The 12,417-nt window shown below is 45.8% G+C and overlaps 1 protein-coding gene across 1 annotated transcript in view; it reads right to left on the reverse strand.

The window, feature by feature from the left end:
- Positions 1 to 2,327: 2,327 nt before the first annotated feature.
- Positions 2,328 to 12,417, reverse strand: part of LOC134949004 (phosphoglycerate kinase) — a 99,188-nt gene continuing 89,098 nt past the window's right edge. Inside the window, exon 11 of the mRNA XM_063937330.1 lies at positions 2,328 to 2,820. Coding sequence (XP_063793400.1) covers positions 2,780 to 2,820 — 41 coding nt within the window. The 3' untranslated portion in view covers positions 2,328 to 2,779. The remainder of the gene's footprint in view (positions 2,821 to 12,417) is intronic.

The following is a 12,417-nucleotide window of genomic DNA, read 5'->3' on the forward strand; positions in this document are numbered from 1 at the left end:
TAAGCAAAGTCCTGATTATGTGCTAAAGGAGCTGGTTGATACTGCAGGTCTAGCTCTGGGTGCTGCTCGACTGTCACCTAGGGACCAGCTGCTGCCAGTGCTCTCCTTTAGGTGACCCAACTGCCCGGAAATGCATCTCCTTTTGTTCATGTATATAGGAACTCCATGCCTATTTTCCATCCTTATCTCTCCCCAAGACATTCTTTGCACCCCACACACAATCTTAGTGTTAAAACTAGTTAGCAGCAACTAGTCACAAAATGCCACTGCCAGTCGGAAGAGGGCAATTGCTGCCACCAGGCTCTTTCACTGGCACCACAAATACAGTTCCTGGACAACATGTAGCTGCAGCAATACCCAATCTATCGCTTGTATGATTCCTTCCTGTTCACTTTGGCAGTGGATAATGCCTGCTGGATGCTAGAACAGTTTCTGTAACACTGTGCTCAACACGACAGCGAAGAGGTGCTCCAAGTTATTATTTAGCTGATTACAGCACTGCAGTATGCAGGGATAGCAGTTGTTTTGACTAGAATAAAAAAAAAAAAAAAAAAACTTTTGTAAGAGCTGCACAAAAGTTCATTCAAATTTGTAACTACATATAAAACTACAACGTGATACGGTCATAGGTCGACATGCGTTTTTCAAATTTTTGTAACTTTTTTTTTTATAATTACGATCCACGTGGACTATTATTGGGAATAGCAACCCGTGTCGAGCGCAGCGAGGCACCTTGCCCAAAGCATGGCGAGTGAAGCGAGCCATGAGGGGACACTGCACTAATTGGGACTCCATCACTTTACAAAGAAAGAGTCAAAAGATGAAACAAAAATCTCAGATCGACCTTTCCATGTCAACCTAGTCACTGTTGACCAATAGTGGTCGACCTAATGACCCATACACAACAATGTAGCTAATTACATGTACCAAGGGTTTGGTTTACAAATAAAAAATATACCAAAAAAATAAAACCACCACTACGTTTGGCTACCTACAGATCTGTAGCCAACAACAAGGGTCAGTCTAGTAGACATTATAAACTATAAAACAAACAAACTAATATGAAGTGGAAGTGTGATGTAAATCAGACCATAGAAGGCACCTAACTACAATACTTGTCATCTATTGAAACAAAATAGCCTTTTAAAAGGCTACTCAGAATAAATACACATATACACATTTTGATCACTTTCAAACTACTGTAAAGTAGCGAGGAGGTACTACAGCTACACCAATGGTCTTGAATTTAGGCTGAAGTGTTTATGGAACACGATTTGTTGATAACACACAAACCAGAGAAAAATCAGGGTGTGTAATTCTGGGAAAACATTAGTAGTCAAAGTCAGTGGCTACACTTATACCTCACAACTGTGGGCTTTATTTTAAAAGGTCTTCAATTAGACAGGCAATGTTTAAAACAAGAAGTTAAACCATTTTTGTGTCAGCACTACTTGGTGGTCTTCGTCTCTGCTTGTGAACAGTAGCACACACACACACACACACACACACACTACACCAGGAGACCATCTCTCCTTATTGGTAAACTAGGAGGATCTTGCTGCAGGAAGCATTCTATAACAATGTAAAAATACAAGGCTGTAGAAATCTAAAAAAAACAAAACAAAATAATCACGACCTCAAATGTCTGTGGTATTGTACAGTAGGGGTACGTTTTTCATGCTAGTTACACTACGGTCAAGTAAAAACCATCGTCTGCATGGTGCGATTATCCTTGAAACGTGTTTATTTGACCAACTGTTCTTAAGACAACTGGGTGTAAACAGGATTAAAATTTTTTTTTTTTGTTAACTCAAATATAAAAAAGGAATTATGTATCCTTTACTCTAAACCAGTGGTTATCAACATTAACCCTCAACTTTTCCCACCAGATCTTGTTGAAGTAGGTGGGATAATTACTGATCCAACAAAAGATAATTCACCTGTGCATGATTAAATTAATCCACAAAACATGACCTGGTAGAGGTACTTGAGGACTGGAGTTAAGAACCCCTGCTCTTATAGGCCCTACACACATTAGGCGATTTCAATGAACGTTCTCGTTCATTAATGAACGAGAACACGTTCATATCGTTCAGTGTAGAGGCACCAACGATAAGCGGCCCCTCTCTCTCTACACATACATATATTTATTTTTACGAACAATGTTACATTGCCTCTTAGAATACACAAGACAAAAACTAAAATTAAGGAAATTGCAATCTCATATTCAGCCGCGTTTTACCTCTATGGACAGTCTGCTGGTCATGTATCAACATTCACATATACACACACAATTAATGATATAAATAATTAGAACAGCCTGGATCTAATGTATGGTACATTTTTATTATTTTGAGTGCTGGATTTTAACTGGAGAGCCCATGTGTCTGGTAAACCGTTGAACATTTAGAATTTTGTGAATTAACATAGACCCCACAAAGAAACATCTACAGGGCAATATATACATCTAGGAGCAACAGCAGCACATCACACACAGGAGCCTTGAACACGCTGCAAGACACTCTGTCCGTACATGATGTTCCCTGGGCAATAGGGAAATTATTTTTTAACCCCTATTATTACCAATGACACTAACAAAGCAATGGACAGAGGTTGCCAAGTGATTGATCTAACCACATTATAGGTCCAGATAAGAACTGTGGGATATTTGGGTAAAGTGCTTGTGGGTGTATCTGGGTTTAAACTTCAGTGTCCTTTCTCCAGGACTGTGACCCAAGCTGCGAACACTCAATATCACTAATGTATCCCAAGAAACCGCTTACACGTTACTGAGGGCATCAACTCCAGGTAGAACTTTACCTGTAATGGTGTAAAAGATAAAATAAAGTTATATTATGTAGCAATTAAGTACATTGTCAATACAATATATGCGGCTTAAGAAATTTTACTGCAAAACCATCAAAGCTCACACAAAAAATGCGTGCAATGATACAATTAACTAATACAAGGACCTCCATTGCAAGACATAAAAGTAGGCTGTAACGTGTGTTAGTGTGATGGAATTTTAAAAAGCATTATGGAAATATGCCAGAGATCCTTCAACTGATGTGACCCCCCCTCTCTCTGCTTGACTTCCACATGTAAATTGGATTCATACTCCCAGCAACTCTGCATCTGCTATATGCCTTTTCTCTTAGGTAAATTGGATTTTATATTCGTAACACTCAGTCTGTAGTTAGACAGGGAATCATTGTGTATTGGTGGTCGTGTACTTGACTCTGTTCACACTCTGCTATAAACCTTTTGCTTTGGGCAGTCTTCTGGGGGTGGGGGCTTTCAATTAGACCTCTACTCAGCTCTGCAGGTTAATCAGTATAGTGTAGGCTGTGAAGCCATGTTAGTGTAAAGCGTGATGAAATTTTATAATTACGGAGATATGTCGGAGATAAACCAGGACAATGCACCTGGGTCATTCCATGGTAAACGTTACATTTTGAAATATATTTATTGTGAAATATATTTTTTTGAGCATGTGTTTTGAATATTTTGTGCAAAATAAAATGTGTGGTACTTGATATGATTTAAATTTTGATGCAAAGCTAGTCATGAAAACTGGTAAAACACGTTACATAAAAAAGAACAATTTTCATGGAATGACCCACCTGCTTCCATAACACCACCAAACAGACTGCTTTCAACAAACAGTGCATCAAATAACTCACCACCTCCAACACCTGCTGAATGCACAACCTGGACACCCCTCACAGAGCTCCCTGTCTATAAACCTCAATGATCACAATCATTGCTTTCTATTCTTCAAAATATCACTATCTACTGTGTCACAATTTCAGCTTGCTGTTATGCCCCACAAAATCCCGTATGCACTGCCTTTGCTTTTAGTACACCTACTGTTAACTTTTGCTATATTTTTGTAAGTATTTTCACCCTCTCCATTCTCACAATCTTCCTCTGACCACTACTAATGTATTCTACCGGAGATATGGCTCTTAGACCCTGTCCCATACCAATCCATTCTGCCAGCTCTCACCCCACCCCCACATACCCACAATCCAGCCAACCTGAACCACATCTCCCTTGTCCCTTCCTTCCCCCTTCTCTTGTGCACTCCGGAATGCCAGAATAATCTGCAACAAAATGGCCACTATCCACGACCTCTTCATCTCCCACTCTCTTACCCATTTCGCTATTACCGAAACCTGGCTCACCTCCTCTGACTCCATCTCCCCTGCTGCCCTCTCTTATGGGGCTACTCCTTCACCCACTATGTCAGACTTGACAACCGCCAATCCTCCTCTCCCTAAACTGCACCTTTTGCACCATCCCACCTGAACCCTCCCTCATTTTCTCCACCTTTGAGGTCCACTCTATCCTCCTCTTCTACCCCATTCACCTCCATGTGGCAGTCATCTACCAACCTCCCAGCCCCTCCTCCTCATTCCTCAACAATTTTGCTGCCCGACTTTCCCCACTACCATCCTCGGTGACTTTAACATCCCTGTTGACATCACTAAACCAGCATCTACTAATCTACTTGTCCTCCCTTTCTCCTTTGGCCAATTTCAAATGGACTTCTACACCAACTCAGTCTCGGCCACTCTCTGGACCTCGTCTTCACCCACCGGAGTGATCCGACTTCTCCAGCTCTCCATTCCCCCTCTCCGACCATCATCTACTCTCCTTTACCCTCTCATCTCTCTCCTCTTCTTCCCACTAGCAGACCCACCATCACCAGACGCAATCTCTGGTCTCTTGACTACGCTGTTCTATCCTCCCTTGATACACTTTTGTCCTCCAGCCACCATGGCTTACCCCAACCAGGCAGCCTCCTTCTATAATGCCACTCACCTCCGCACTCGATTCTGTTGCCCCCATCTCATCTGTCCCCCTAAGCCATTATAAACCCCAACCCTGGCACTCCAAACTGACGTTTCCTGCAAAAATGCTCATGCACTGTCGAGCGTCTCTGGAGGAAATCTTGCTCTCTGGCGGATTTCCTCCATTTCAAGTTTATTTTCTCTGTCCTTTCCCTCGCCAAGCAATCCTTTATCCAATCCCGCATCTCACTCCTCCAGTCCCCGCCACCTCTGATACTTTAAAGAAATACTCTCCGACTAACCCCCCCTCCCATCCTCCCTCACTGCCGCCGACTGCCTCCTTCTCCTCCAAAATTGAAGCAATCCGTCATTAAATCTTCTCCCATCTCCCCTTGTTAGCCCCCACCATTCCACCTCGTGTTCCTTCCAACCCACTACAGACAAGGAAGTCCACTCCATCTTATCCTCTCCCCTGGACTCCCTACCTTCCCACCTCATTCGCTCCCTCTCCCCCACCTTGCTCATCCTTTTTCTTTTCTTTTTTTGAAGCATGAATAAAAATAAGATTTTACTTACCGATAAATCTATTTCTCATAGTCCGTAGTGGATGCTGGGGACTCCGTCAGGACCATGGGGAATAGCGGCTCCGCAGGAGACAGGGCACAAAAGCAAGCTTTTAGGATCACATGGTGTGTACTGGCTCCTCCCCCTATGACCCTCCTCCAAGCCTCAGTTGGGTACTGTGCCCGGACGAGCGTACACAATAAGGAAGGATCTTGAATCCCGGGTAAGACTCATACCAGCCACACCAATCACACCGTACAACTTGTGATTTGAACCCAGTTAACAGTATGATAACAATGAAGTAGCCTCTAAAAAAGATGGCTCACAACAATAATAACCCGATTTTTTTGTAACAATAACTATGTACAAGTAATGCAGACAATCCGCACTTGGGATGGGCGCCCAGCATCCACTACGGACTATGAGAAATAGATTTATCGGTAAGTAAAATCTTATTTTCTCTAACGTCCTAGTGGATGCTGGGGACTCCGTCAGGACCATGGGGATTATACCAAAGCTCCCAAACGGGCGGGAGAGTGCGGATGACTCTGCAGCACCGAATGAGAGAACTCCAGGTCCTCCTCAGCCAGGGTATCAAATTTGTAGAATTCAGCAAACGTGTTTGCCCCTGACCAAGTAGCTGCTCGGCAAAGTTGTAAAGCCGAGACCCCTCGGGCAGCCGCCCAAGATGAGCCCACCTTCCTTGTGGAATGGGCATTTACAGATTTTGGCTGTGGCAGGCCTGCCACAGAATGTGCAAGCTGAATTGTACTACAAATCCAACGAGCAATAGTCTGCTTAGAAGCAGGAGCACCCAGCTTTTTGGGTGCCTACAATATAAACAGCAAGTCAGACTTTCTGACTCCAGCCGTCCTGGAATTTTATATATATATATATTTTCAGGGCCCTGACAACGTCTAGCAACTTGGAGTCCTCCAAGTCCCTAGTAGCCGCAGGCACCACAATAGGTTGTTTCAGGTGAAACGCTGACACCACCTTAGGAAGAAACTGGGGACGAGTCCGCAGTTCTGCCCTGTCCGAATGGAAAATCAAATATGGGCTTTTGTAAGACAAAACCGCCAATTTTGACAATCGCCTGGCCGAGGCCAGGGCCAACAGCATGGTCACTTTCCATGTGAGATATTTCAAATCCACAGATTTGAGTGGTTCAAACCAATATGATTTGAGGAATCCCAACACTACGTTGAGATCCCACGGTGCCACTGGAGGCACACAAGGGCTGTATATGCAATACTCCCTTGACAAACGTCTGGACTTCAGGAACTAAAGCCAATTCTTTCTGGAAGAAAATCTATAAGGCCGAAACTTGAACCTTAATGGACCCCAATTTGAGGCTCATAGACACTCCTGTTTGCAGGAAGTGCAGAAATCGACCTAGTTGAAATTTTTTCGTGGGGCCCTCCTGGCCTCACTCACGCAACATATTTTTACCACATGTGGTGATAACGTTGTGCGGTCACCTCCTTCCTGGCTTTGACCAGGGTAGGTATGACCTCTTCCGGAATGCCTTTTCCCTTAGGATCCGGCGTTCAAACCGCCATGCCGTCAAACGCAGTCGCGGTAAGTCTTGGAACAGACAAGGTCCCTGCTGGAGCAGGTCCTTTCTTAAAGGCCGATGCCACGGTTCCTCTTGGAACAGACATGGTACTTGCTGAAAGCAAATCCCTTCTTAGCTCCCGAGGCCATTAGTCCTCTGTGAGCATCTCTTGAAGTTCCGGTTACCAAGTCCCTCTTGGCCAATCCGGAGCCACGAGTATAGTTCTTACTCCTCTATGTCTTATAATTCTCAATACCTTGGTTATGAGAAGCAGAGAAGGGAACACATACACCGACTGTTACACCCACGGTGTTACCAGGACGTCCACAGCTATCGCTTGAAGGTCTCGTGACCTGGCGCAATACCTGTCCCATTTTTTTGTTCGGGCGGGACGCCATCATGTCCACCTTTGGTCTTTCCCAACGGTTCACAATCATGCGGAAAACTTCCCGATGAAGTTCCCACTCTCCCGGGTGGAGGTCGTGCCTGCTGAGGAAGTCTGCTTCCCAGTCGTCCACTCCCGGAATGAACACTGCTGACAGTGCTATCACATGATTTTCCGCCTAGCGAAAAATCCTTGCAGTTTTGCCACTGCCCTCCTGCTTCTTGTGCCGCCCTTTCTGTTTACGTGGGCGACTGCCGTGATGTTATCCCACTGGATCAATACCGGCTGACCTTGAAGCAGAGGTCTTGCTAAGCTTAGAGCATTATAAATTTGCTCTTAGCTCCAGTATATTTATGTGGAGAGAATTCTCCAGACTTGATCACACTCCTTGTGTGACTGCTCCCCAGCCTCTCAGGCTGGCCTCCGTGGTCACGAGCATCCAATCCTGAATGCCGAATCTGCGGCCCTCTAGAAGATGAGCACTCTGTAATCACCACAGGAGAGACACCCTTGTCCTTGGATATAGGGTTATCCGCTGATGCATCTGAAGATGCGATCCGGACCATTTGTCCAGCAGATCCCACTGAAGAGTTCTTGCGTGAAATCTGCCGAATGGAAGCGCTTCGTAATAAGCCACCATTTTTACCAGGACTCTTGTGCAATGATGCACCGACACTTTTCCTGGTTTTAGGAGGATCCCGATTAGCTCGGATAACTCCCTGGCTTTCTCCTCTGGGAGAAACACCTTTTCCTGGACTGTGTCCAGAATCATCCCTAGGACCAGCAGACGTGTCGTCGGAACAACTGCGGTTTTGGAATATTTAGAATCCACCCGTGCTGTCGTAGAACTACTTGAGATAGTGCTACTCCGACCTCCAACTGTTCTCTGGACCTTGTTCTTATCAGGAGGTCGTCCATTTTCTTTGAAGACGAATCCTCCTTTCGGTCATTACCTTGGTAAGGACCCGGGGTGCCTTGGACAATCCAACGGCATTGTCTTGAAACTGAGTGACAGTTCTGTACCACGAACCTGAGGTACCCTTGGTGAGAAAAGGCAAATTTTGGGACATGGAGGTAAGCATCCCTGATGTCCCGGGACACCATATAGTCCCCTTGTTCTTTGCTATCACTGCTCTGAGTGACTCCATCTGGATTTGAACCCTTGTAAGTGTTCAAATTTTTCAGATTTAGAATAGGTCTCACCTAGCCTTCAGTACCACCATATAGTGTGGAGTAATACCCCTTTCCTTGTTGTCGGAGGGGTAAATTTATTATCACCTGCTGGGAATACAGCTTGTGAATTGTTTTCAATACTGCCTCCCTGTCGGAGGGAGACATTGGTACAGCAGACTACAGGAACCTGCGAGGGGGGAAAGCTCTCGACATTCCAATCTGTACCCCTTGGATACTACTTGTAGGATCCAGGGGTCCTGTACGGTCCCAGCGTCATGCTGAGAACTTGGTAGAAGCGGTGGAGGGCTTCTGTTCCTGGGAATGGGCTGCCTGCTGCAGTCTTCTTCCCTTTCCTCTATCCCTGGGCAGATATGACTCTTATAGGGACGAAAGGACTGAGGCTGAAAAGACGGTGTCTTTTTCTGCAGAGATGTGACTTAGGGTAAAAAACGGTGGATTTTCCAGCAGTTGCCCTGGCCACCAGGTCCCATGGACCGACCCCAAATAACTCCTCCCCTTTATACGGCAATACATCTTTGTGCCGTTTGGAATCTGCATCACCTGACCACTGTCGTGTCCATAAACATCTTCTTGCAGATATGGACATCGCATTTACTCTTGATGCCAGAGTGCAAATATCCCTCTGCGCATCTCGCATATATAGAAATGCATCCTTTAAATGCTCTATAGTCAATAAAATACTGTCCCTGTCAAAGGTATCAATATTTTTAGTCAGGGAATCCGACCAAGCCACCTCAGCTCTGCACATCCAGGCTGAGGCGATCGCTGGTCGTAGTATAACACCAGCATGTGTGTGTATACTTTTTAGGATATTTTTCAGCCTCCTATCAGCTGGCTCCTTAAGTACGGCCCTATCCGTAGATGGTACCGCCACTTGTTCTGATAAGCGTGTGAGCGCCTTATCCACCCTGAGGGGTGTTTCCCACCGCGCCTTAACTTCTGGCGGGAAAGGGTATACCGCCAATAATTTTCTATCGGGGGAAACCCACGCATCATCACACACTTCATTTAATTTATCTGATTCAGGAAAAACTACAGGTAGTTTTTTCACCTCACACATAATACCCTTTTTTGTGGTACTTGGAGTATCAGAAATATGTAACACCTCCTTCATTGCCCTTAACGTGTGGCCCTAAAAGAAAATACGTTTGTTTCTTCACTGTCGACACTGAAATCAGTGTACGTGTCTGGGTCTGTGTCGACCGACTGAGGTAAATGGGCATTTTACAGCCCCTGACGGTGTTTGAGACGCCTGGACAGATACTAATTTGTTCGCCGGCCCTCTCATGTCGTCAACCGGCTTGCAGCGTGTTGACATTGTCACGTAATTTCCATAAATAAGCCATCCATTCCGGTGTCGACTCCCTAGAGAGTGACATCACCATTACAGGCAATTTGCTCCGCCTCCTCACCAATATTTTCCTCATACATGTCGACACACACGTACCGACATACAGCACACACATAGGGAATGCTCTGATAGAGGACAGGACCCACTAGCCCTTTGGGGAGACAGAGGGAGAGTTTGCCAGCACACACCAAAACGCTATAATTATCCAGGGACAACCTTTATATAAAAGTGTTCCATCCTTATAGCATTTTAATAAATATACATATCGCCAAATCAGTGCCCCCCCTCTCTGTTTTAACCCTGTTTCTGTAGTGCAGTGCAGGGGAGAGCATGGGAGCCTTCCCACCAGCCTTTCTGTGAGGGAAAATGGCGCTGTGTGCTGAGGAGAATAGGCCCCGCCCCCTTTTCGGCGGGCTTCTTCTCCGGAGTTTTAGATATCTGGCAGGGGTTAAATACATCCATATAGCCTCAAGGGCTGTATGTGATGTATTTTTCGCCATACAGGTATTATACATTGCTGCCCAGGGCGCCCCCCCCCAGCGCCCTGCACCCTCCGTGACCGCTGTGTGAAGTGTGCTGACAACAATGGCGCACAGCTGCAGTGCTGTGCGCTACCTGATGAAGACTGAGTCTTCTGCCGCCTGGTTCCGGACCTCTTCATCTTCAGCGTCTGCAAGGGGGGTCGGCGGCGCGGCTCCGGGACGAACCCCAGGGCGAGCCCTGTGTTCCGACTCCCTCTGGAGCTATGTCCAGTAGCCTAAGAATCCAATCCATCCTGCACGCAGGTGAGTTGAAAATCTCTCCCCTAAGTCCCTCGATGCAGTGAGCCTGTTGCCAGCAGGACTCACTGAAAATAAAGAACCTAAAAACTTTTTCTAAGTAACTCTTTAAGAGAGCCACCTAGATTGCACCCTTCTCGACCGGGCACAAAAACCTAACTGAGGCTTGGAGGAGGGTCATAGGGGGAGGAGCCAGTACACACCATGTGATCCTAAAAGCTTGCTTTTGTGCCCTGTCTCCTGCGGAGCCGCTATTCCCCATGGTCCTGACGGAGTCCCCAGCATCCACTAGGACGTTAGAGAAAATACATTATTCACAAGATGTTTTTGTACAAAATGAGTGCATTAAAGCATTGACGTGACAAACGATACCTTGTAGCATCATTATCAACCATTAACAAAAAGAGTAAGGAAATGGAATGTAATAAACATAGTATGAAGTACATAAGTTCAATTCAAAACCTCAGTAGTTTGCTTATCTTTTCAACCGATCACTCTCTACCGGCATCTTTCCCTCACCATTCAAACATGCTAATGTCTCCTATTCTTAGAAAACCCAACCTTGACCCTTCCTCACCTGCTAGCTACCGTCCCATCTCTCTGCTCCCATTTACTTGAGGCTGGTGTACATCCAGATCACCAGCTACCTCTCGGACAAGTCAGTCTCTTCTCTCTGCTAATTCTCCTGGACCTCTGTGGCCTTTTACATTATAGATCATACTCTCCTCCACACCCTCCAGACCGTTGGCCTCTCCAGCACTGTTCTTACCTGGTTCACCCCTTACATCAGTAACCGCTCCTTCTGTCTTCGGTTCCGCAACACCCCCTTCCATATTCCCCGCCGGTGTCCCACATGGCTCTGTCCTGGGCTCCCTTCTCTTCTCCCTGTACACCTCTTCCCCGGATGTGCTCATAAGCCCCTTCGGCTTTTAATACCACCTCTATGCAGACGATACGCAACAATAACTCTCCTCTCCTAACCTCTCACTTGGTCTTCTCTCGGGTACCCAGCTGCCTCTCCGCCATCTCCTCCTGGATGTTGTACGCACTCCCTGAAGCTCAACATGGACAAAACCAAACGCAATCACCTTTCCCCTCATCCAGGGTCTCCACCCTCACTAATATCTGTCACTGTTCTCAACACCATCATCCTTCCTGTTCCCAAACTCCGCTGCTTGGGTGTCACTCTTGATCCTTCCTCTCCTTCACCCACCACGTTTAGTCTCTGTCTCAATCCTGTTGGTTCCAGCTACACAACATCGATCGGATCAGGCTGTTCCTCTCCCAGAGTCAGGCTAAATTTATAATCCCCTCACTGGTCATCTCACGGCTCTACTATTGCAACATTGTCCTTACTGGACTCCCATGCTCCTATCTCACCCCCACTCCGATCTGTTCTAAACTCCGCAGCTCAACTTCTATTCCTCTCCAACCGCTCTACATCTGCCACTCTTCAACAAAACCTGCACTGCATTCATATTTCCCTACAGAATCCTCTCCAAACGCCTCACCCTCATGTACAAGGCCCTCTCCAACTCCACTGCTCCCTACATCTCCAACCTCATCTAACTACATTATATTTCCCTATAGATTGTAAGCTTGCGAGCAGGGCCTTCCTACCTCTATGTCTGTCTGTTTTTACCCAGTTTTGTTCTATTACTGTTCTAATTGTAAAGCGCAACAGAATATGCTGCGCTATATAAGAAACTGTTAATAAATAAAAAAACTACATAACTCCCTCTTGTCCACTCTGGTTGACCATCGGCCATCGCCATTTGACATCACAAAAA

This window comes from Pseudophryne corroboree, chromosome 8 (assembly GCF_028390025.1).
Source record: "Pseudophryne corroboree isolate aPseCor3 chromosome 8, aPseCor3.hap2, whole genome shotgun sequence".
NCBI lineage: Eukaryota > Metazoa > Chordata > Amphibia > Anura > Myobatrachidae > Pseudophryne > Pseudophryne corroboree.